A 26,358-nucleotide genomic window follows, 5' to 3' on the forward strand; every position below is an offset into this window, starting at 1 on the left:
AGCGCCACGTCTCGGGCAGGAGCCGGGCGCCGGGCGGGCGGCCCCAGGTCTGCGGGGTTCTTGCCGGGGAGCGGGGCGGCGGGGCGCGGGGGCGGCCGGGCGCTGCTGCAGGCCGGGGGTGGGTTGCGCTGGGAGCTGCCGTCTCTCCCGCGGCCTGCCGGGGTTCGGGGAGCCGCCTGGCCCGGCCCGGCTCCGCGGGCTGCGGCCCCGGGCCGCCGGGTGCCTCCGCCGGCGCCTCAGAGAGGTGCCCGGGGCTCCTCGGGCCTGTCTCGCCGGCGGTGTCCCCGGCGTGGTACCGGGCTCCGCTGCCCTCCTGGTTATCGGTGTTTTAAACAAAATCGGTTGTTTTCGTACTGCTCCTTTCCCTGCGAGGTTACTGCCGGGTTGCCGTGGCGTGTGTGCATCTGTGTGTGGGGGTGTGTGTGTGTGTCTGCTTGTGCTCAACACAGAGATACAAAAGGACTTTGAAGCCAAAATAATGTTTGCGAATGGATTGTACAGGAGAAAACCATTCTTCATGACCCTGATGATTAAAAGGTGGTTTATGACAAGGGTAACAAACCATCTGATGTTGGGCGGATTTTCCCAAGGTGGAAGCAGTCTAAATTGCGCTTGCCTTTTGTCTGTAATTCCTCTTTGTGGCCTGTAGTGTAGTATCTACGTGCCGTACAGCCCCTGCTCTTCCAGAAGTTTTATTGTAAGCTTTGTTATATAGAAAAGCTTTTAAAATCAATAGCAAATCACAGCGAAGGTATTATTCTTTCTGTTTGATGGAGGTTTCCCTTTTAGAAATGTGCTCTAGGTTTCTGGCTTCTTTCTGGCTCACCTATATAAGGGTCACCTACATAATTGTCTGTTCCTCTGTGTCCTGAGCCATTAGCAGCTTCAGGAACATTTTGGAGAGGACTAGTGTTTCTGGGTGACCAGGGCAGTTTGGTTCAATAGGAGTTACACAAGTATTCTGGAGATATGGAACGAATGTTGCTCAAAATGTTTGTGTTCATGTAAAAGCGTGATTAAAATATTCCTGGCTTGACGTTCTCCCCCAAACCCCCGCCTTTTTTGTTAACTGGGGATTTCTTCAGTTTCTTTAGTAAATACGAACCATAACATTTAGTAAGCTGAATTCACCTGTTGGTAACTATTTGAACAAAATTTAAACACTTGAAGTGACTGTGTACAACAGCTTCTGTCAGATTGTATTAGTTGGCTGGGCCTATACCCAAAGGTAAGATCTGAATGCCTGGAGAATCATTTGCATATTCTATAAACTGTGTTTGGAAATCCTCCTCCTGACTCTCTGTAGGAGAAGGCAGTGTTGAACTGCAGCCCAGGCCACGTTCTGGCTGCCAGTGTATGTTGTCATCAGTAGTTCAGGTTCTGTACAGTGATACGTACTTGTTGCTCTGCAGAGAAGTAAACAGTAATGATGTAATTTAATTAAAAAAAAATAAATCTGAATTCCATACTGCATTCTAACTAAAGTTATTGAAACTTAAGTAGGAGTAGGTCGTTGAAATGAAATACATGGTATGAAAGTCCAGACTGTAATTTACAGAGTAAAATGCTCCTCCGAAGACTGGCTTGCTTATTAAAGCAGAGCCAAGGAGGCGTTTCCATTAAAAGAGACAGTGATCGTAAATCAGTTGTCTTGGTAAATATTATCTTGTTCCATCATTATGCTGGTGTATCAATGCTACTTAAAAAAAGGTGATAATAAAAAAGCTGTTAAATAGGTCACTTTTTATTCACAACAGCTGGATACCTGGTTGTATTTCATTGTCTCTGCTATTAACCCATGTCCTGGTTGTGTGTGTTGAAGCTGGGCTGGTGGGTAATCTGTGAGCACTACTTGATTTTTAACTCATCTTTTCAAAGCTCTAAGAAATGTTTGTAAATTTACTACGCTTTGTTTCTAGAGGATGCAGCTTCTTGGTGATTACAACTTGGGCTGCGAGCTGTTTTCATGATCTGGAATTACCTGCTGCACACCAACAGATGTAAAGCTCAGAACTGTGCTCCTGTGTAACATATTGATGCTGTTGTTGCTGATGGAGAGAAACAGGACTTGGTAGTTCACTTGGTGACAAATTATTCAGAAGAAAAACCTTCCAGGGATCTGGATCATTTTTACCATGGACTCCTCGTCTGCCCAGCAGGATGTTGACGTGGAGAACAGAAACAGTAATGGGGCCCCTAGCAGCCCTGAAGAACTTCTGGATCGTAAAGCCAAGTCAGATTCGCCAGTTACAACAGATGAAATTAACAGTAAGTTACTCCATATGCACCAAATCTTTCCTAGTCTTACCCAGGCTTCTCTACAGCTACTTATTTTGATTTTCAGGTGATGCTGAAGGAATTTCTTGTACATCAGTTTTAAGCAAGTTTGGTGAAGGCTATGGCTCTGTGTATGGGAAAACTTTGTTTTGTTTTAAAACTTATTCTTTCAAAACAAAACCAAACTATAAATTTAAGTATTACCTGCTATCAGTTGAGTATGTGCTGCTCAGGTTGTGTTATTCTCTATTCTGATAGCGTTTCCGTGAGTATGTACCTGAAATTCACTAGAACTAATAGTTCTGAAATGATTGTTGTGGACTAAGCTCATGACTGAAATACTTTATTCTGGCAAAAGCAATTTTCCTAATAAATTAAATCAATTAGGCAAAAATCAAAATGTACTCAAAAAGTCTGTCTGAACTTCCATTTATGGAAGAGAGATGCTGGCACATACTCCCCAAATTATCTCAAAATAACTTTTATTTGTAGACAAGCTCTGTAATAAAATAATTGTGCAGCTGTTTACAAGAAACTTAAGAGGACACTGATCTGAGTAGATTAGAGAATCAAACTTAGGTTGGAAGGGACTCTGTGGGTCATCTAGTCCAACTTCATGCACAGGGCAGACCTAGCTTTGAAGCTAGATCAGGTTGCTCAGGGCCTTTTGCTGTTGAATTCTGAATATCTCCAGAGAGGGAGGTTCAACAGCCTCTCTCTACCCGCTCCAGTATTTAACTACTTGCTTTTTGAATATCTTTTCCTTGTATTGAGTTGAAATCCCCATGTTTCCGCCACAGGTATCTAAGGATATGTTGGTACATAAGGATATGGTGGTAGATGGGTGGAGCGGGTGTGCCTGTTGTGGCTGCGTAGATACACAAAATTATACAGGTTCCTTGTGTAAAAGGAGGTGACCATGTGATGAAGTTGTTAGCCTTCCGCCCTCCTCTCGTAGTGCAGATTTGTCATCTTGTCACAGGCAAGAAAGTGGAGCCCTGAGACTTTGTTTGCATTTCTGACGCTGCCCATTAGCAGACTGGCGGAGTGTAGTTATATGATGATTCATCTTTTATGAAGTTGGAGATCACACGCTCCTGTCTTCTACTGTGCTGGGCATTGTCCAAACAATTGAGTTGTGGCTTACAAATAGGTGGTATGTCTTTCTACTGTTTTTAATCTAATGGCATCTCCCCTTCCCCTGTTCTAAAAAGACCACAGTCGTATTGACACTACTGCAATTAAATTACTTTAGATTCTGAGTGTCTCGTGGCTTCAGGAAGTTGCCAGGAAACCATTTCTTCAGAATTTTGCTCCAGCATCTCTTTTGTGTTTGTATACCTCTTACAGTTGTGAAGATAAAAATGTAAATAAAGTATAAACCTGACACAATAATAGCTGCAGATTCTGAACAATGGGCAGAAACAATATTTCTGAATGTGTGAGGTATCTTCTTCTTGTGGATATTCTTAGCACTAACTTCTCTTTTAAGTATAGTTTTGACAATCTTTTAGTTTTAAAATGCCTTAGACTCCGACTTAGGTTGGTTAGTCATTAAAAAGCCAGTCCTGTCCTCTGTCCTCCTTTGCAGCCTTGTTGCACCTATCCCTTCCGTTGTGCCTGCAAGTGTTTCTGTGACCATATGGTGAACTAAATCAGAGAACTCTTTCAGGCTAAAAAGGCCTGAAAAATCTTCTCCGCATGACAAATAAGATACTGAAAAGTGTTTTAATTCAAATCTTAGAGAGCTGACGGGGTTTGGCAACCTAAGACTGAAAACTTCTTATTTTCACCCATATTCAGTTTCCTCCTTCAGTCTCTGCTGAGCTGGTTCATGCTACGAACATCTGTGCTGGCTTAAGGGAGGATGTGCCACAGAGGTGGCAACAAATGATCAGGGGTGGAAATTTATCTTTTCCTCTTTAAATTACTCTGAAGTGAAATTTGACTGCACTTGAAAGGAAACCTTTTGCTTTCTTCAATTACAAAAGCGAAAACAATTAAGAAGTCCTATCTTCCTACCTGTAACTCTTTCCATATGGCTTATTTAATTTCAGGATTAGCTTTAATGTTCACCATATACATGAATGATAATAGCTTTAATTTTTGATTGTTTTGCTTTCAGAAGTTTGTCGTGATTCGTTATAGGGGGCAAGGGGGGAAGTTTAATAGCAATATGTTAATGGACTGGTCTAAATCAATAATTAAAGTTTTATTGAATTGTTGTAATCAACTTCCTGGCTGTAGATGCATTTCTGCATATGAATCTTAGACTTAATTTTTGGAGGACCTGTTTCTCCGTTATGGTTTGTTTGTTTTTTTTCTTTCCCCCCACATCATCTTTGAGCAGACTTTAAAAAAACCTAATGCTTATTCAAGTCTGTAGCTCTGAGAAGAGGAAAAAAATAGAAAGAGGAAACTTGATTTTTCCACTTGCAAGTACTTCGTGATCATAAATGTTTGGGTTTTTTTTCATAAAGATTTTGAAAGTATTTATGAAATCTAACATATTATTCCAATGAGTTGCAGTTGGTCCAGTGATACATGGTATGGGAATGAACAGAAAACAGTGGCTATTTCAGTACCCTGGTCATTTGAGAGCTATAATAATGCATTTAAAGTTAGATACGCAGTTTTGTTGCAACAGCAGTTTCATAAAGGTAATCCCCAACGGAGTGAAGTAGAAATGTGTGAGAAATCCAAAATATAAACCTGTGAAGTATTGAACTGGTTTTGAAGATGAATTTTCCTGATGGAAAAGAAAAATCAAATATTAGTGAGTGGGGATATTCTTGAATTGCCTTTTAATTGGTAGATTTATTCTATTGATACATCTGAGCTTTGCTACTGTACTTTTGATGAAGACATCCTATTTGAAAAAAAATTAAACTCAGTTTAAAATTGAGAAACTCTGCTTGGCCCAGGCTGGAAGTGGGACGGTGGATGCTTTCTGCCCGGTGCCCAACAGCATACCAAGTAGCTGAATCATTCAGCACAGGCCTGCAGTCACTGAGTCTTTATTTGTAGTAGGTTGCCACTCAGTGTGACACAGATCGCGTTGCTTGTGTTTGGTGTTTCGTGCTTCTAAACCTAACAAGGCTTAAAAACCCATGTGAAGTTTTGGAGATATTTTGTGATCACTTTTGAGGTTCTGCTTGAAGGCACTGTAGTAAAGCAAATAAAGGTACTTATTCTGGTCTTTTTAAATGAAGAATCAAAAGTCCTTTAATAAATTCCTTCTGCCAGTTGCTGTCACTAGCAATTTCTGTATTCTTACAGCCTAAAGGCAGTAGTGGTAGCATTGTATTTGGGTGGAGGTGTAAAGATAAATGGGGTGGCTTACAATGTAGCTCACTGAAACTTTCTTTTCCAGCTACCAGTATTGACATCAATGAAGTGCCAAATGAAGAGGGAAGTCTGGAGATAAACAGCAAGGTGGATGCCTACCAGAATGGGCCAGAGTCCTTCTTCCCCGACTCCCCTGTATCTTTTGACCCCACCAGCAGTGCACAGGGTCAAGAGTCGTCCCCAGGTGTGACTGGTTTCCATGACAGCCTAAGGAAGTCTCAGGGAACTAGTGCTGAGGGCATAGTTCTTAGAAAAGAAGCTTTGCAGTCTCTCAAACTAAGTCTTCCCATGCAAGAAACTGAATTGTGTAAGCATCTGTTTACGGTGATGCCCCTGCTTTCTCTTGCTGCATAAAGCTTTTTACTCTGAGCCTGGCTCTACAATCCTATAACATTTAAGCTTGGACTAAGCTTCGTTTTTGCAGTAAGCTTTTACTTTGAACTACAATTCATTTTCTTTCAGTAAACCACCCTCTGCTGCAGCTAAGGCATGTGCCTTACCATTTAATAATTGTTCTTACGCTGGAGGGGAATTTATGCTTTCTGGGGCTGAAGCTATTGTAATCTTCTTGATTATTAGGAGTAACAGGTGATATTAAAAAAAAAAAAAGAACAGCAGAACCAGGTGATTTTAAGCTAACTAGTAAATAGGAGAAGAGCAATACAGGGGAGAGAAAGGAGAAGCCTTTACATTAAGGTGTCTAATGCTGCAGGAGTTTTCTGAAATAATGTTTTTAAAGAGACTTACTATGGGAAAGATTTAATGTGAGTTAACAAGAAGAAAGCAAATGTTTCCGGGAAACATCTTTCTCTGACCTGTAAGGAATGAGTGGACTGTGTAGGTCTTGCTTAGCTGTATAATTTCAGTACTGTCAGAAGTGTAGGACAGGTGAGATTAAATGACAGCAATAGTTTTGTTCTTGCTGTATAATCTCTTGTCATATATATGTGGAGGAACTACAGCATTTGCAGATTGAACAACAGAAGTACACAGACTTTATCAATGCTTACACAAGGATACATTAGAACAGGGTATTCTGAGGTGCATGCCAACGGGCTTTCCTTGCCTTCCTTGCTTAAGCATGAAGCATGTTGCTGATGGTAGAAGGGGCTTTTTCCTTTTGCTTCAGATTTGCTTGTGTTGGAGTTTCCTGTTTGACTGTAAAGACACCTTTCACTTACAGGCTCAGTAGAGTCTTCACTCCCATTGGAGAAAGAAGAACAAATAAGACTTCAAGCAAGAAGGCGGCTGGAAGAACAGCTGAAGCAATACAGAGTGAAAAGACATCAAGAAAGAGTAAGTACTACACAACAGATTTTCTACATTCAGTGTGGCATTGAGAAATTTGAAAACACTATCTTTTCTGTGCTCTAAATTACTGTTTTCTCAACTTTGAACATTCACTGGTTTTCTCAACTGTGAAAAACCATTTTATCGTTGACTTTTTGCTTCTTTTAGTCCAAGAGCCGGCCCTCCAGCACCCTAGATCCTGAGCTGATGTTAAATCCAGAAATCTTGCCAAGAGCTAGCACTGTAGCAATGACAAAAGAATACTCCTTTTTGCGGACCAGTGTCCCCAGAGGACCAAAACTGGGTAGCTTGGGACTTCCAGCATCCTCGAAAGAGAGAAGAAGTTCAAAATCTAAGCCCAGTAAGATCCGGTCCCTGGCTGACTACAGAACTGAAGATTCAGGCTCTAGAAATGCTCCTGGGAACTTTGTGGCTACTGATCTATCTGGTGGGACTCTGAAGCAAAGCAGAAGTGGTCCAACATCGGTTGTTTCTGAGATTAGTCTGCCTTCTGACATGGATGATCGAATAGAGAATTCCTCTGTGGCAGGAGATAGCGTTTCAGAGATCGATGGGAGTGAAGTGGGAATGAGGCTGGATGGAAATGAGAGTGACAGCTCGACCTACAGCAGTGTGTCAGGAAAAGGGCTGTATAACAGTTTACAGAACACGGAAGGCAAACAGGGTATTCCATATACAATAAACGGTCAGAAGATACATCCCGATGCAATGGGGCAATTTCCTTCCATCAGTGAGGTGCTACAGGCTGCGGCAGTGGAGCATCAAGCCCAAGAGCAAGAAGTTAACGGGGAAGTACGGAGCAGGAGAGACAGTATTTCTAGCAGGTAAGAAAGATCACAGTACTGTGAGGCCATTATTAGGCATTATACTTTCTTGGCATAGGCAGCCTATTACCTTCTACTAACTTTGGGTCCAGTTTTAACTGACGTTCGTTGTGATCAAATCTGTTATTAACTTACAAATTCTAAAAGAAACTGCAAGGTCACTTCACTAGAGTACCTGTTTACTAAGGGTATCTTTAAAGAAAGATAGTTTTGACACTGGCAGCTTGTTCTAAACATCTGCTAGCAGTTGCTTCTATCTGTATTTACTTGGGAAGCAGGCATTTGTTCACTGAATCACTGGTGTGACATTGGTCTTTAAAGTCTGAAAGTGTAGCTGTAACTGACTCAGTGATATTTATTATTGTCCTTTTCCTGATCTACGCGTGTACCTTTCAGACCTCAAATAGTTATGAAACACCAAGAGTCTTGTCCTAGATACACTTATCCTCTTCAGCCCTTTAGAGAGAATGAGATTTACTTAGTCTCTCAACCATATGTGTATATGGTGGGTATTAAACTGATTCAGCAAGCGAGTGGATGATTGCTGAAGCCCTTAACAATGCAGTTGTGGTTTTTAATCAGTTTTCTGGAGATGCAAGTTTATACGGGCTAATTTTGAAATTACCTTTTTTTTTTATCTTCGTTGGACTAAAGTGTAGTGCCCCAAGATGTTAAGGTAAATCAGTTGTCTACAATTATTCCAGTTTAAACTTAATTCTTACAGTAATGAGAGAGAGAAGATCTTGCCCTTTTTCTCTAGACTCCTTGCCTGTGCATCAGGGAAGGAGCACAAGGAATCCCTTAGACCCAACACTTGTTTTTCCTTATTTTGCAGCAGCTGTTGGTATTTCTAGGCACATTAAAGCAGACAGTTGCGGACAACAGTTGTGGAGGTTTTGTGCTCTCTTATGTCCATTTGCCTGCTTATAAAGGGATATTGCAGGCACAGAATGTAATTAAGTCAACCATGGCACTTCAATAAAATAACAAATATATGGGTGCCACACTAGATTCTAGTTGCTGCAAATACAGGAAACTAACATATAAAACCTTTGCGTGACTATAATTTCTTTATCTCTTTGGATGGTAACAAAGGTTGTTTCTCTGTGTTCTAGATGCGGCATAAAGCCAGAAAAAATACTGATTCTAGGTCATATGTGAAGTCTGAGTACCTCTTAATTTCAGCTTCACTTTTCTTCAGCTAGATGAGTGTTGTATTCTAACCCTTTAACGGTGTATGTGATGTCTCTGTCTCCAGTGTTTCTATGGAAAGCTCTATCGCAGGAACTCATGACGAAATGTTGCAGGTTCTGAAGGAGAAGATGAGACTTGAAGGGCAACTAGAAGCACTCTCACTTGAAGCTAATCAGGTAGAAAATGAATTTGAATTCCTGTATTTAGCAAATCATATTAATTTGTTAATTAATTTTCAAGAGCCTCCTACTCATTACTTGTGGGAAATATGTTTTGTAAAAACATTGTTGAATAAGGTTATACATTAGGAAACTAACATATAAAACTTTACAAGGTACTTTACAAGGATACTTAAGAGGATAAATATAACATTAGTAAAGTCTTCAAAGGGTTTTTAAAAAATTGTGCTTTTTTTTAAAAAAAGAAGTCAAATTAAGAGAGATGATAAATCCAGAGTAGTGCTAGCGATGTCTGTAGAGCTATATTTTCTCTTGTATTGATGGATGGTATAACACTTATAATAGAAAGCTTCCTTCCTTAAAGTATGGAAATGTGTCTTATTAAATATTCTGACATGGATACTGACATATAACGCTATGTACATCTTGTCTGTACTTTCCTCTGTATTTTCTTTAACTATTTGAAATACCTACTAGGTGAGATGTCACTTTAAAAAAGAATTTTTTAGAAGCAAGTGGTCTTTGCCTTAGCAAAGCTGTTTTGCTGGGCATCTTCTTTGGTCAACCAATAATGTATTTTCTCTAAAGACTTCCATATTTTGATTTTTGGGACACGTTCAGGCTCTCAAAGAGAAGACTGAGCTACAAGCCCAACTTGCAGCTTTGAACATGAAGCTTCAGGCGCAGATGGAGCACAGCCAAAACAGCCAGCAGAAGCAGGAATCTCTGAGCTCAGAAGTGGCCACATTAAAGCAGTCTTGCTGGGATCTGGAACGAGCAATGGCTGACCTGCAAAATACTTTGGAAGCAAAGAATGCTAGTTTGGCTTCTTCAAATAATGATTTGCAGTTAGCAGAGGAGCAGTACCAAAGACTCCTGCTGAAGGTTGAAGATATGCAAAAAAATGTTCTCACCAGAGACAGCACAGGTGGGGTGATGTAAATGTCGATCTTTAACATTTGTTATTCCATAAATCATTTTATTTCAACATAATTCTGAAGTCCTGCAGTAAGAAGGAATTTTAATTTGTGTTTCATTGATGTCATACTAATAAAATGGTTTTAATTTTAAGATGTTTGTTTTTTATTTTTTGTCACAAAAATGCCACAGATTGTGAGCTCTACTGCCAGCCTGGAGAGGGAGGCATAAGTATTTAGTCTAGTAACTGTTTGAAAGTGGACTAATGGTTTTTAGAAAACTGTACAAATATTGGCTTTTAGTGGTGACTCTACATGTCAGCTTACCTGCTTCCTGATTTTTAAGTAGTTTGTATTTTCTGCCACTTAAGGAACTTCGAATGCCTTAAGAAGCGATTCATTTATTTTAATTTATGACCTGGTACTTTGGATTCTAGCACTTCCCCTCACTTTCGCAGGAGAAGCCAATCTTTATGTAATTAGACATAAACGTTTTTGTTCAAAAAGAAAGGAAAAAAGTTATGGATATAGCAATAATCCTTGAAAATGTGCATAAAAATAGAGCAATGGAGCGCTCTAGTCCAAGTTCTTTATTTTCCTTTTTCTAGTTCATGATCTGCGACAGCAGTTGGCTTCCTTACAGAACCAGCTTCAGAAGGTGCAGCTAGAACGGACCACACTGACCAATAAGCTAAAGGCATCCGAGACAGAAATCACATCGCTCCAAAACGTGCGGCAGTGGTACCAGCAGCAGCTTGTGCTAGCACAGGAGGCCCGTGTCAGGCTGCAGAGTGAGATGGCCAATATACAGGTATTATCCGTTACTTGCATATGGGAGGACTGAGAATATGTTCCTTTTTTATGTTGGTTTTATCCAAAGGATGTTGTTTATGGGCTCGGACAAGGGAGCCAGTCTCAGTTATGTATTCTTCAGGTGGAGAGCAGACAGGGATGGTGTTTTGGTTTTCATCATGAGGTGTTAGTTCACATTAAGGCTGAGGCATAAATTTAACCAAAGCATTTGCCTTTTATGGCTGAAGATCTGTAGTACCGTGAAAGTCACAGTTGAGATAAGGCACAGAGATCCAACGTGATTTTCTTTTTTTTTCTGAAACTTAAATTTGTTGGCCAAATTTTGACTGTTGGTTTAATCAGTGATTTATTTTTTTTCCTTCTTAGGCTGGGCAAATGACCCAAGCAGGTATGTTGGAACATCTTAAACTAGAGAATGTGGCACTGTCTCAGCAGTTGACTGAAACCCAACACAGATCCATTAAAGAAAAGGAACGTATTGCAGCACAGCTGCAAAATATTGAGGTATGGTTGTAGGTCGTCTTCATGAATTATGTTCTGCCTAGGTTGTGTATTTAGGTTTTGCAAACTCAAGGATATTCTGGCAAAGTAACACTGAATTGTTTTGAGTTGATTCAAAAGCTGCGTTATAAAAACAAAGCAAATAAATTTGCATGACATTACAAACAGTAAGAGGGAGCAAGGCCATATGTTTTCCATTCCAAGGTCGTACTTGCATTTTCAGCTCTGGTGTTTGTTTTTAATTTAATTTTAAAGGGGGATGTAAATGTTCTCCCTTGCCCATTCAGGAACTTTGTCAAAACTTAATTGGAAGTTGAACTAAGTCAGTAAAGTGCTGTGTGAAATTGCTCAGTACTAAGGTTTGTCTTTCCTGTCCTCCAATAAGATGAGTAAAATCTGAAGTACAGTACACTCACTTGCAAAGTACTTAAAGCCTTAAATCCCATTGAATTTCAGTGATGTTCCTGCTTCTAAGTCTCAGAGGGCAGTAGAGCAGCAGGTTAGTGGAAGCACTGACACTCAATCTCCGGTGTTACTAACAGCAGTTGCATAAATGACTCTTAAGTGTACTGAATGACTTAGTAAAGACATACAGCTGTGCAAAGGCAGACATCAGAATTATTTTTGCTTATGTCTTTTCTCTAGAAACTTTATTGGTAATTTACCTTTTTCTCTTCTTCTTTTCCCTCTATTTTTTTTTTCCCCTTTTTCCCACCTCTTCCCTTCCACAGAAATTGTAAAAGTTGATTCCTTGCTTTTTCTTTGCAGGCTGACATGTTAGATCAAGAAGCTGCCTTCATGCAGATCCAGGAGGCTAAAACCATGGTGGAAGAAGACTTGCAGAGAAAGCTAGAGGAGTTTGAGGATGAGAAAGAACAGCTTCAGAAAATGGCTGATTCTGCAGCAACACTGGAGCAAGAATTGGAACAGGTAGACTGCTTTTAGGCAAAGTCCCAAGAGTTTCAAGGGAAATACTTATTTGGCTGAAAAGGCAATAGTAAATAGATACTGAGCTCTACATTTTTTTAAAAAAAGAAACAAACCTGAAAGATTGATACAGACTTTACTTTTTGCAGCAAAGTCATTCTGTCCCAGGTGAAAAGGCTCCCTCTTCTTCAACCATCTCAGTAACAGTACTTTTTTGAAATTTCATAACTATTGTCTTGTACGTGTTGGGTTTTTTTGAGTGAATTCAGTTTGTGACTATTCTAAGTATATACAGGAAGCATAGGTCCATGTTTAAAGTCGTTAGGCAGTCAGGATACCATTATATACAATTGCAGCGTGGTAAATCTGCATTTCTCTACAGAGTCCTGCTTTAACCTTGTAACATTACAAAGGCTGGAATGACATGAGGTGTGGGATAGCTCGATATTATATTCCATGTAATTACATGGCATTATCATTAATAACACTGAATCAACCCAGTATTTCTACTGTGGACATTTTTCAAATAAAAATTTAGAACACTGTGAATCTTAATTAAGAATATTTTAGGTTTGTGATTCTGGTCATTGCTTAGCCTGTAAGATGCTGCAGGCTGCAATTAATAGGCAATTTCCAGAGGTGGCCGTGGAAAGTTAAAAAATATTTTCACCTTCTGCTTTTTTCTCGTAGAAGCTAAAACACTAGTTAAAACATTTTATTTTTACTGGAGTGCATTTGTAAAGATAACATTAATTTTGTATGACTTTATTCTTAAAACATTTCTTCTCAGGTCAAGTTGACTTTGCATCAGCGAGATCTGCAGCTTGAATCTTTACAGCAAGAGCACCTGGACCTAATGAAGCAATTCACTCTGACCCAAGAGACATTGCACACCAAAGAGCAGTCCCTGGATGACCTGCAAACACAGTATGATGAACTGAAGGCCAGATTAGAAGAGTTCCAAAGTGACGCTACTTCTAAAGATGACACGATCCAGTATTTGCAGAATGAGAAGATTGTCTTGGAAGTAGCTCTGCAGGCAGCAAAAGCAAGCAAAGAGCAACTTGACGAAGGAGCAGTGCGCCTTGGAGAAGGCGCAGAAGTAGCATCAGAAATCCTGGAACAACTCAGGCAAGAAATGGCAATCAAGTCAAGCCAGGTAATGACTCCCTAGAGGTATCTTATTTAAAATAGCTGTTGTAGGGAAGTATTGCCACAGGCATATGATAGAGAAAATTACATGAGAGGAGATTAGTACACGAGTTTGTATACATCTGTAGTTGCGAGATTCAGCTAGTGGGAATATTTTAGTCAATTCTCTCATCTTTCCCTGTTGATGGAGTATCTGACACTTTACATAGTGTCACATCATTGATGAGCTTGCAGGTTAATATCCTTTGGTGTCTATAGGCATGTATGCATTTGTGTGGTATGGGATTGGAAGCTGATGTTACTTGATCTTGTTCTGTCTGTTTCTAAGAACCACCATCTTTCTGAAATCTGACAGTTTTAAAAAGTAATAATTTTGAGTACTCATCACGTTTTTGGAAGTAATTTTTTAGTGTGCTCCTTTTCTGTGCCATTGTGGGCTAATCATCTTCCTTATGCAGTAATTTGGTAATGTTTAATTGCACCTTTTCTCTTGAAACAACATATATATACCAGGATTTGCTTTTGTGTACTGCTATATCCCAATGGAGGCTTTTTTTCTAGTCACTGAACTATTTTACAAGAACAAGCCTAATGCACATCCTTATTCTCTTTGTGGCTGCTTTAAATTATGATGATTCTTCCTTTCACACCTTAGTTTGATAGTCATGTTTGCTCTGTGTCTTTAGAGCATTCAGGTTCCATAGCAAGAGCTTTCTTATTGAGTCCTGGTAATGATGAATTCCTGGTAATCTTTCAAGATTTCTTTTGAAGATAGAAATGGGACTTGATAGTATTACCAATAGAAGTAGTGAAGAACTATGGAAATATATTTAACATAAAGATTCTTTGTTTCCTTCAAAGAACCAGCTTGTTTCTTCATTTGATCATCATGTATGTGTGAATGGGTGCCATCCAGATAAAATACGTACGCTAATGATGCATACTAAAAGCTTAATGGCAGAATAAGGGGACTTCATGCATTCCTGAGGGCTGACAAGGCTCGCTATGTGGTGACCTGTGTGAATATATTTCTGTATCAAATGTTGTGTTATCTAACAGTGCCATTGAGATGCCAAGTAAGAAACAGGATCCTCACTAGATTCGGCATTTGGTACAAGCATAGCAGAAGGTACTGTCAATGCTTGAAATAACGTAGAATATGATATTTGGCATGTAAAGCAATGTGTTTGCTTTTTTTTTTTTTCTTCCTCTGGCAGGTAGAAAATCTGCAAAAGGAAAACGCCAGCCTTAAAAAACAGGTTCAAAAATTGAAGGAACAGTTCCTGCAGCAGAAGGTAAGCAAAAGCGAACTATTTCAAAGAAATAAAGCCAAGGAATATACTTTTTTTCACAGTGAAAGCGTGTACATCTTAGGGTTTTGTGAGGACACTTGAATTAATTTTCTGTGTCAAAGAACTTTGTGACATAATTATATACTTTTTGTATTTCATCCAGTTGAATTTTTATCTGTAACTAAAGTAAAAGCAGATCGACCAACCAATTCATGCTTTCATTGGATTTCAGGGAGTTTGTCAAATAAAAATACAAACGATATAAAATCTCTCTCTGGTTTGTTGATGTTAAGTTTGCTTTTGCAAAAGCACTCATGAAAATATTCAAGTGTAGTTGTTTTCCTGCAGCTTTGAAAAACGACGGTTGCTTCAGTAACTAGATTGAAAATAAGTGCTTTATTGCAAATTTTATTCTGAATTTACACAGTTTTGAGACAGTAATTTGAAATTGGTATGTCATTAGTCTTGCACGTATGTGTCTTATGTTACTGCTTAATTTAATTAATTTAATTTAATTGCTGATTAAGCTAGTGCCAAAGGTTGTTTTAGCTTGTTAGGTTTAAGTTTGGGAAGGCTGTTCAAACTGTTAGTCATAGTTAAGCCCTCTTCTCATGGCAAAAATTATTAATTATGCACATGGGATGGTTAATTTTTTACAATTAGTGTAGTTTAAAAAAAGGGCACGCAATTAGTGCAGTTCCATAAAGAATGTGAAGAAGAGTACCCTGTACTGCTATAAACACTCTTACTCAGAGGTTTTTCATAAGCTGCTGATACATAGTGGTATTTGATATCTGAGCTGACATAAAAACCTTTGAACCAGAGTAAATGCGTTACAGAAGATGATGCTGGTTTGTGTTCTTTGACACTTTCCCCTCCACCCCAAACTAAAAGAGTATCAGTAAATACTTTATAGTAAATTACTCTTAAATTTATAAAGCTGTAACAGGAGGTGACATTGTCCTCTTCAAACTCTTGTGTCCAAGGTGATGGTGGAAGCTTATCGAAGAGATGCAAGTTCTAAGGACCAGCTGATTAGCGAACTGAAAGCTACAAAGAAGCGGCTGGACTCAGAAGTGAAAGAGTTAAAACGAGAGCTACTGAAAATTCAAGTTGAAAAGCAGTCACTTGAATCTGAACATTCAAAATTACAGAAGGAAGTATCTCAGGTTCAACAGCAGATGGTGGAAATAGAAAATCATCTTCAGTCAGTGCAGAAAGAACGAGACGATATGGAAACACGCCTACAGGTATGGAAAGTGTTAAGCTTTGGACTTCGGGAGTGTTACATGCAGGATAGGTTGCTATTTCTATTAACTTTGGAAATAAACAGAATGACCACCTGCAAGTTAAGGTTCTTGGTTACATGTTTAATGTTGTCTATGCATTTGAGCATGTACCTAGCAAAATTCTGTAAATACATGACTGCTTATTAACATTTAACATAAGTAAGTGGGGAGAGGCACACTACAGGAGTGGCAGAGGTGTGATGTGGAAGCAATTTTCTTGGTCCCAAAGTGAACTCCATCTGAGAGCAAAGACCGAAATAGAATTCTGTTCATACATGTTAGGGTGGTGGCCACAGAGAGAAGGGAGATGGAGACCCTTGGAACACTATATTTATAGATGGAAGTAATTTTGAAGCTTCACGCTTATTCTTTTGTAATCCAACATACAGCAAACAGGCTTTTGTTCTCTTTCTCATGGGTGTGTTTTTTTTCCTTCCTATTAAGTCTTTGCAGTTCGATAAGGAACAAATGGCATCTCTTGCTGAGGCAAATCAGACATTAAAACAACAAGTAGAACAAATGCAAGAAGAAGCAAAAAAGTAAGTCTGTTCTTCTGCACAGACAAAAGAACTACAGCATTTGTTTTTCATATTCACATTTTTGGCAATCACTCTTTTCCTATTCCCTAGTCTTTCCTTTGGAAAATTTAAACAGTCAGAGCCGTACAGAGTCATAGGGTCATATCATGGCAAAGTGTTGATTGCATGCTCCACAGGAGTTGCAATGATTCACTTATGCTTTTAACCAACAGTATGTGCCATACAACATGCATATTCAAGCTGATCCTGATTACCATTCACTGAATTTTATCCTTGCCTGGCTCGAATGTTGGCATTAATGAGAACTATTTTTTTCTTCCACTGGTGATCACAGGGTTTTTATGATACTTGACGTCCACCAAAGATCTCAGATTAGATTGTTACTCTAAATTCTGTGTTATTGTCAGAGTAGTATGTATTCCTTCATATTGGAGTTTTAACAATTCTAACAAAGACCTCTTAATTATCATAAGTATTATCTTAGAATGTTATCAAGAGTTTTCAACATATTGTCTTGCAGAGGGCCAAATTGTACCTTACTAACCTGATGGCTTTCTCTGCTGAGATGGGTGACTCTGGGACAAGGGGAGAGAAGTGGATGCTGGGTTTTGGTGCAACATGTCAAAAATTAATCTTTTAGTACTATTTTCAGGCCGTTTTTGGTTTTACCTGATGTTTTGTTTTTCCTTTCACTCCAGGGCCATTACTGAGCAGAAACAGAAAATGAAGCGGCTAGGGTCAGATCTGACAAGTGCTCAGAAAGAGATGAAAGCAAAACATAAAGCCTATGAGAATGCAGTCGGCATTCTTAGTCGGCGGCTACAGGAATCTCTTGCTGCAAAGGAATCTGCTGAAGCAGAGCTGAGCAAACTAAAAGCACAAATCACTGATGGTGGAAACAACCAGATTGCTCAAGTATGCAGATGCCTTTTAACATTTTTACTACAAAGATAGAGCTATCTTGTTATTAAGTATAGGTCTTGAAATATTATTTTACACTGGAGTAATGAAAATATTTGGAATATAAAGCTAGATAAGAACATGGTATCAGTGTTCCAAGCACTGAGAATTTTACTTGTATCTTTCAGATTATCAATTGTAATCCAACCTCAAGAGGATGATGAGCCTTAGTGCTAAATTTCCTGATTAATTTTTATCATTGGTTTGGATTTATTTGGTTTTTGAAAGGCTCAGCATCTGAAGATTTTTTCCAATATTCTAACTCTTACTGCTTTTTTTTCCTCATTGAGAGTCAAAAATTCTTCAGCATAGCCATAACTTACTATAACGTAACTATATTTTATGCCTGTGATAACAAAATTAATTTCTTGGGAGAAGCTCCAATTCCTTGGACCAATGGAGCAAGATGTTAAATACACTAACAGCAGTAGCTGGATGCAAGAGTGAAAAGCTCTGAGCAAGACCACTTCACATTAAGCACTAGCACCTTATGTAATATTTGCTAGAGAAGTAGACTTTTTAATAAAACCAAAATTACTCGTGTAGATGGGTGATATATTAATCACACTTGTGATTCCTTTGTCTTTAGGAAAGGATTCAAGCTCTGGAGACAGAATTGCAAGCTGTTAGCAGCAGTAAGTTGATGCTGGAAAAAGAGTTGCAAGAAGTGATTTCACTTACGAGCCAGGAGCTGGAAGAATACAGAGAGAAAGTGCTGGAACTTGAGGATGAGGTGATTGCTTGAATTTCACAATAGATGGGAAGGTGACAGTAAAAAGTGCCTGAGAGGCAGGGAAGAAATTCTAGTGCCATAATTTTATTCCAACAGTTCATGAATTCAGGATCTTCCAATATTTCTTAGGAAACACTGTGTCAGTGACACTTCCTGATTTTGCTGCCCTGTGCTGGTTCTTCATGGTTTCATGAATCGTTGTATAGGGTAAAAGAAGATGATAGAGAAAAGTAGTTCCTGTATTAGATACCAGCTGTGTCTGGTCATGAGACGGTGAGGATGTGTGAATCACTGTCTTTTGAAACTATTTGGAGTCATGGATACCGAGTGATTTTGAGGGCAGGGTGGTGGTGTTCAGTTGTAGAGTTGCACCAAAAAATTATATTTATCTACTATTCTTGATCTGCACCTGAACAGTACTCCTGGATTCTGCTTTTAGCAAGCATTTTAGCCTTCTAAAAGGAAAAAATACCTAACTGAGCTTATTTTGAAGTGTTCATTTAAAAAAGAAAGAAGAAAAAAAAAATCCTACTCTGGGAAAGCAAGACACTTTATGAGTTTAGTTCACAACTTTTTTGTGGTAATAATCTGGAATTGTTTGGTTTTGTTTGCTTGATATTTTTTTTTTTTTTCTTTGGCTATAGCTTCAGGAATCTAGAGGCTTCAGGAGGAAGATAAAACGTTTAGAAGAAATTAATAAGAAGTTGGCCCTTGAACTGGAGCATGAAAGAGGAAAACTTACAGGTCTTAGTCAGTCCAACGCCGCTTTACGGGAACACAACAATATCCTAGAAACAGCATTAGCAAAAAGAGAGGCAGACTTGGTCCAGCTGAATCTACAGGTATTTGACCTTTTTGATATGAAATCTAAGAAAGGCATTAGCTCATATTTCTGATAACAGGATGAAGACATCTTTACTTGTATGATAGAAAGTTGGTGCACTTTCTCCAAATCTGGGTCTCCCATGTGTTGTGTAACAGCAGTAATATAGGGGGCTAAGCAAGAGATCAGAAATGAGACTTTGCACTGAACAGAACTGTTTCTTTTTGGATAAAAACAAATCGCACTCAAATATTTGCAATAGTGAAAGTGTGACTTTGTTAAGTTAGTTTAAAGATTCAAGCTCTGTTACATACGGATTCATTGAGATGAACGGTTTTTATGCCAATAGTAATATATTCATGGGGTGTAAGCAAATGGGAATATAGGCAATGAGCTACCATTTAAGCATAGCTACTTTTAAGGTTGAGGGGTACCACGAGGAAAGAGTTATCAGTGAACAGCAGAGAGAAGTTTTGCAATCCCTGCATTGGCTTCTGTTTATATTTCCTCTACGGGCGTTTCCGGTCTTCCAGTGAGCCCACAAAAAACGTGCATTTGTTTTTGTGGTGTGATACAGGTTCAGGCAGTCCTGAAGCGGAAGGAGGAAGAGGATCAACAAATGCAACAACTTATTCAAGCTTTACAGGATTCCCTAGAGAAAGAAAAGTCAAAAGTTAGAGAGCTTAAGAAGCAGGTAAGGGCTCATCTTTTATTTCCTTAAAAGGTGATTTAAATGTAAAGTATTTGAAAAGTAGCTTGAAACAAAATCTCTACTTTACAATAGACTGCTTCCTGCAGGGTCTGTCCTGATGGCCAGTGGCTGAAAGATGAGTCGATGTCTTTTGTGCTGTGCCCTATGTTAAGCATGATTGTTGACTACCCAGGAAAGTTCTATTCTGAATTGTAACGCATGGGACATATCCTGAAGCGATGAACTAATCATCCAAAAATTGAAATAGCAGTCTTGCAAACGTACTTCTTCAGTTATATATAGTTATTAACTGCCTTTAGCATTAATAAGGATAACAACACCAATAATAAGTTTTTAAACAAAAAGAGAAGTGTTAACAGCTGCACAACTTCCTTTTTAATTTGTTTTATACCTCTTTAGTCTAACTCCCTTTATGATGCACCCACAGTGATAAAACAAAAAAAATATTCCTCTTTTTTTTTCTTTCTTGTAGGAAGCAGCAGCCAAAGCGGATGCAGCACACAACCGCCGTCATTACAAAGCTGCTGCGCTTGAGCTCAGTGAAATCAAGAAAGAGCTTCATGCCAAAGAACTGCTTGTCCAAGCCCTTCAGGCTGAAGTGGACAAACTACAGTAAGTAAATGTCCAAGTCCTTAGACAATAGTAAATAGAACAAATTTTCTGAAAAAGACATACATTAGTGACTTTTTTGTTTTGCCGCTCTGGGGTGGATTATGTTGAAATGCACCCCACCTGAGCCTGACCCTAAGATGCATGTTTGGACTCTAGGCGAATACTTGCATTTTTCTCTCTCTTCGTAATTCAGTTAGACCTGAAGTGCATGCTGTATTTAGGCTTCAGCATCTGCTTTTTTTACAGTTTCAACACAGATTTCTACTCTTTCACATTACTAGTAAGGATTAACACTTTATATATATCCTATTATTCTTCTATCTTTCACACCTCTGAGATACTACATAGAGGATAATTTTATTGTTCAATATATTCAATTTGTTTTCTTGTATAGAAGATATTTTCTTAAATTTTAAGAAGTTATCAGACCTACGTGAGAATGGATATAGTGTTAACCCTGTTCCTCTTAAAACGAGCAAAAGTGCTGACAGGTTTTTTATTTTGCTTTGTTTACTGTGTAATCTACTGTTTGTAACTGGACTACTGCCAGTGCTCAAGGATTTTTTTTTTTAATATTTAATAATATATTCATGCATCTCTTATATGAAATCTTTTTGTGATTTAACTCTTGCTGTGAATGTGTTGGCAAAGCCTTCAGTCAAAGCTATAACTAACCAGGTTCCATGGACTGTCATGTCATTTATGGTTACATTGCAAAACCCAATGAAGTACTTATTTTAAAGGACAGATTGGGTAACTGCTGTCTGTTAATCCTGCTGTGCAGGGTAGAGGATGAAAAACATTCCCAGGAGGTATCACAGTTTCAGCAGGAGCTGGCAGAAGCCAGGTCTCAACTCCAACTTCTGCAGAAAAAGCTGGATGACAAGCTTACTGAGCAGCCTGTAGTAAGCCAAGAGGTAAAAACTGCACTTTTACTGTGTTTACCTTTATTTATGATACATTGTATGACTTAATTTGTCTTTAATTCAGCAGTTTTTAATAAAGTTATGCTAGGTTTTCTTGAAACCGTGAAGGGTTCATGAGACATAGGTAATAATACATTTCAGATTTTGTTGTTGATTGCACCTATAGAGAATTCTAAAGATTTTTTTTTTTCTTTCTTTTTTTTTTTTTTTCTGGTAGGTGGAAGACCTCAAGTGGGAAGTAGAACAAAAAGAAAGAGAAATCGAAACACTTAAGCAGCAGTTGGATATGAGTGAACAGCGCAGCCACAAGGAGTTAGAAGGGATACAAGTTGTCTTGCAGGTATTTAATCTACCTGGTGGAGATTCTGATGGATAACTGGTATTGCTGTATGGGGATAATTGAAACAATGTTTTTATTGTTTAAAAGCATACTTATATTGATACTTTTGTGATACTTTTGTTACAAATTTTTATTCATAAAAACTTACTTTGTGTTTTGCAGTGTCTCTGTTTGACTTTGGGGCTGTTAGCTTTGTATTTCTTTGATCTTACACCATTAAAATAGTCACTGACATTTTTTTTAAATCTAATTTCTGGGTTTATGTCAGGGCAAATTGGTTTCAAATAGCACTGTTACGTGTTGTTTCTTTTTCTAGTTTCCCCTGGAAACTGAAAAAAAATATAAAAACATTAGTTGGCTGGAATTTTTATACGGTTTCCCCATATCATGTTGATTCTTTTCTTTTATCATTTAGAATATCAAGACTGAGTTAGAAATGGCGAGGGAGGACCTGTCAGTGACTCAGAAGGATAAGTTTATGCTGCAGGCTAAAGTGACTGAACTGAAGAACAGCATGAAGTCACTGCTGCAGCAGAACCAGCAACTGAAGTTGGACCTGAAGCATGGCAAGATGAAGAAGGTATTTAAATAGGAAGAATACATGTTGGAGGGTACTGGAAAATACCAATGATCTTAAAGTACCAGAAAATACTCTGCTGCAGGAAACCTGGTGAAAACTCTGAACTGAAATGCCTGTCTGTGATAGAGACTTACTGATGTTCTGGTATTTAAATGATAAATACAGGAAGATACAGAAGCAAAAGTAACTGTACTGACCTTAATTTCCCACCTTTTACTTCAGAAATCTTTCTATTTTAGTGTATTATCTTATATTTACATTTTGACTTATAAAAATAAAGCAAAAAAGGTAGCACTTAAATAAGGAATCATGGACAAATATGGAGCTGATGCTGCCTTATAGTTAATGCCTTCCTAATGTTCATGTGTCTTTCCTCTCTATACTGTCTAGTTTTTTATTTTTCGACAATTTCAAAAGGTAACTCTTAGTGGTTTCTTTGAGTCTTCCAGTTTGCTACTAGTACACAGAAAATGCAGTAATAGTAGATCTCTTGCTTTTTCCCTCCCTGAAGTAATACTCTCACTTAGGGAGACAGAATTTTGTATGGAAGCCTCCATTTCATTCTTTTAGACATTGATCCTGGTACCTCATCTTTCAGATTCCAGAATTTCGGAAAGGATTTCTTTGATTGTATTTAACTGATATTTTTTTTCTGAATTGTTCTCCTAACTATACTGAAAGAATGTTATTAGAATTTGTTGTGAAGATCCAACTAATTTGCTTTAAATCCTTCCTGATTTATTTCTTTAGTAGGTGAGTTCTTGAGTAGGTCCTTCTAGGTGCTGTTTGTTTACTCATGAGCACGGCTAGCAGATGACACTAGGTTAGTAACTTTGGCTTGTGACCCATGAGACCTAACATGAATGTGCTTCTGATTCCTGCTCTATAATGCAGATATGTACCAGTAGTGTGATGTGAGACTTTTTCTATGTGGTAAAAATGACACTGATGAAATAGCTTCATTGTATTTCTGGCTCTTCTTTTTTTCCTTTAACCAGAGGAAGGAACTGAAAGGAGAAAATAACTCTTCAAATCCTGTGACTCCAGTCAAGATTCCTGATTGTCCAGTGCCTGCTGCCTTGCTGGAAGAACTGTTGAAACCATCGACAGCTGTGAGCAAGGAGCCTTTAAAAAATCTGAACAGCTGTCTCAGGCAATTAAAGTATGACCTGTTATTTTAAACCATATTAAATAATCTTAAAAATGTTTCCAAAAAACCAGCTGTCAGCCTAAGGAAAAAAATATTTGTAAAATGAATTCTTTTCTTCTTACTGGGATTATATTTAGGAGAGTAGGATGTTCTGTCATTGTAAGTGCTTGCTTATGGTAGTGAAATAGGGAAAGAAGCCTTTACAATAAACTAGAAAAAATGTCCATCCTAAATTGTACACAGCACAACAAACCAGAGACAGCTATTTCTAGTTGTTCTTGCTGGTGGAAAAGCTGGCGTTTCTGTCCCTTCACAGCATGAGAAAGGCTGCTCGTGATAGGAGCCCAGGCCATATGTTAATAAGAACTCTCTACAGAGGAAGTTCATTCTGACAAAAATATGTACTAACCTTACATGGTTGCACATGAGATTCTGAACAGGAAAGCTACAACTTCAGGAAGACGGGGAGTTCAGGTTATTGGGAGAACTGAGCTGCTGTTATCACCTCAGTTGATGTTTGAGGGGATTGAGCCTGTGATAATGTTCTGTGATCCTGTACTACCAGGCTAGTTGCTTTGCTAAGTTGCTGTCTGACTAAAGTCATAATGTGTTTATCTAGTTATTTTTCTGTGCTGCTTTCCTTACCCCTACTTCCCATGTTGTCTTTTGTACCTGCAAGAGTACCATGTTCATCAGGTTGCAGTCGCTAATTGCCTTTACTGAGGAAATAGTGCTGCATCATCCCTGGCAACGAGTACATGCAGCAAAAGGAGCTGCTGCATTGTTGGCCCTTATTTTTTTAATTAAGCATATTGCATTTGTTTTGTTCTTAAATTAGAGAGACACTTCCTAAGCTTCCTGTAGATGTCTTTCTCTTGCATACAGCTAGAGCTTAGATAGTCTTGGAGTAGGCATCAATAATCAGAAAAGCAATTTTCTGATCTTGCATTTAGCAGTTAGCTTTCTGCTTGTTAATTTTTGCTTTTTTGTTCTCAATACTTTAAAAAGGCAAGAAATGGACAGCCTTCAGCGTCAAATGGAGGAACACACCATTACAGTACATGAGTCGATGTCTTCGTGGACTCAGATTGAGGGGCAGCTAATGGACCTTACCTCTACCAGTCCTGCAACTGCATCAGACCAGCAGGAGATTCATACTGCGGATGAAAAGAAACAGAATTGTAGTGTTAGTGACAAGGAAGCTTTGACACTATAACCTCCTTATCAGTTGTCTTTCTTCCTATTGCTTTAAGTATGTAAACAAATCTTTATCAAAATTATTTATTTATTTCATTTTAAAAAATGGTGTTCAGAGCTGTGCTTTTGCCTGTAGAAGCAAAGGGCATGGACTTGAGAAACTGGTGTAATATTAAACGCAGAACATGCTATTCCAAGGTTTTGTTTGAAACCTTACCATAATTCTGTCATGTTGGGGACTGCCAAGTGGTAAATCTGGTTTATTTTGGAGTTTAGTAAGAGATTCAGATGAAGGTTTAAAATGAGGTCAAGAAGAGCATCTGGTTCCAGGTCTGTATTTGTTCAGTCCGGGTGAGTTTGTTAAGGAATGACTGTTAATGTAACATCAGGGCTTTGGTGTGTTGTTTTATCTGGGGAGAGGAAGGGGTATGTGTCTTGGGTTGTATCGAAGTCACAGGGCAAAATAAGTCCTGTTCATGTTCAGCCATTAGCAGTGGTTGAGAACTGGATGTTCCGAGCATCCTTTCTCCTCCCTCCTATAATCTCTTACTTTTGCAATTCAGATTACAGATACCTGTATTTAAAGAAAAAAATTTCACTTGAAGCCATTTCTAGATGACTTCTGACCTCTAGCAAAAGCAACAAGACTGCAAAGACAAGCAGTGCAGACCGGTATGTGTCTTTGGCAGATTTGCCTGGGATGTTTTCTGAAGTGTCACAGTTTTTCTCTTACAGTTGCAGGCCAGTAGGGAGCTTTGCCTCACTGCACAAACACTTCTTGCACCTTTTTAGTTCAACTTTTGAAGTAGACACCCTTGAAAAAGGTATGCGTGTAATATATATATAAAAAAGAAAAAAATCATAATTTTCTGACTTTAAATATCTGTTTTAATATGCTTATGTACTGTAAGTTAAGGCTGACATGAGGGTTTTTTGTTACTGTCATTATTTTCATGTTACATTTAAGTTTGCTGGTTTTTGACATACTGTACAAATGGCCTAGGGAAATTAGCACCCAAAGCCAGAGCTTTTAGAAATGTAATTATTTTTACTTTAAAAGATGAAATTATAATGCCTATAAAATTATTATTTTTATTAGTTTTATCTTCTCCCATATGCTTCCCCTACTTTTTGCACCCTCTATCGCAAGGTGTCCACCGTGAATGGAAATGTTGATACTGTGGCAGCCCCTCTGCAGAGCACCTTGACTGGATTATTATTAAAGCAGCCCCTTCAGATTCCTTCTCCTTTGGTCCTGTTCCTCCATGTGTCTCGTAGTGCAGGGAGAAGCCCGCCCTCTCCTCATTCACAGATTCAGCAGGGAGGTACTGCTTTGCCTAATGTGCCAAGTGCTAAAGCAGAAATCAAAATATATATGACAGATTATTTGGAAGATTTAGTGGCAACTCATGTAGTAGCATGTGTTTGTCTTTAAAACATAAAGAAAACAGGGCAATTGTACCCACTATAGGTTGGCATTTAAAAAAAAAAAAAAGTACAAGTAGATTAAGAGGCTGGGGAAAAAAAAAAAGTCTAATTCGTGTATTTTTCCAAAGAGACTGTTGCTGCTTTTGGATGGGTTTGGTTGTTTGGGGGAGAAAATGATTGCAGTTTGCTTAGCAGTAAGGCAGAAAGTAAGCAAACAAACAAACAAAAAACCCAAACCCACCCATATTTATCCAAAGTCTGATTTCTTATCGTTACCAATTCAAGCTCTGGTCCAGTTGAACACTTGGCACCTGAAGTATCTATACTGACTGAT

General features: G+C 38.6%; 1 protein-coding gene across 1 annotated transcript; it reads left to right on the forward strand.

Annotated features, from left to right (window-relative positions):
- GOLGA3 (golgin A3) lies at positions 1 to 26,116 on the forward strand. The gene is made up of 24 exons (XM_074159838.1): positions 1 to 47; positions 1,920 to 2,268; positions 5,651 to 5,932; positions 6,809 to 6,921; positions 7,084 to 7,760; positions 9,019 to 9,130; positions 9,755 to 10,061; positions 10,659 to 10,861; positions 11,230 to 11,367; positions 12,133 to 12,294; positions 13,082 to 13,450; positions 14,661 to 14,738; positions 15,722 to 15,985; positions 16,469 to 16,563; positions 17,262 to 17,478; positions 18,113 to 18,256; positions 18,901 to 19,098; positions 19,657 to 19,773; positions 20,264 to 20,403; positions 21,188 to 21,320; positions 21,547 to 21,669; positions 22,085 to 22,249; positions 23,248 to 23,411; positions 24,408 to 26,116. Exons 2-24 carry the CDS (start codon positions 2,136 to 2,138, stop codon positions 24,613 to 24,615), a joined length of 4,542 nt encoding a protein of 1,513 aa, XP_074015939.1. The 5' UTR covers positions 1 to 47; positions 1,920 to 2,135; the 3' UTR covers positions 24,616 to 26,116.
- Positions 26,117 to 26,358: the final 242 nt, after the last annotated feature.

This window comes from Numenius arquata, chromosome 16 (genome assembly GCF_964106895.1).
Source record: "Numenius arquata chromosome 16, bNumArq3.hap1.1, whole genome shotgun sequence".
NCBI lineage: Eukaryota > Metazoa > Chordata > Aves > Charadriiformes > Scolopacidae > Numenius > Numenius arquata.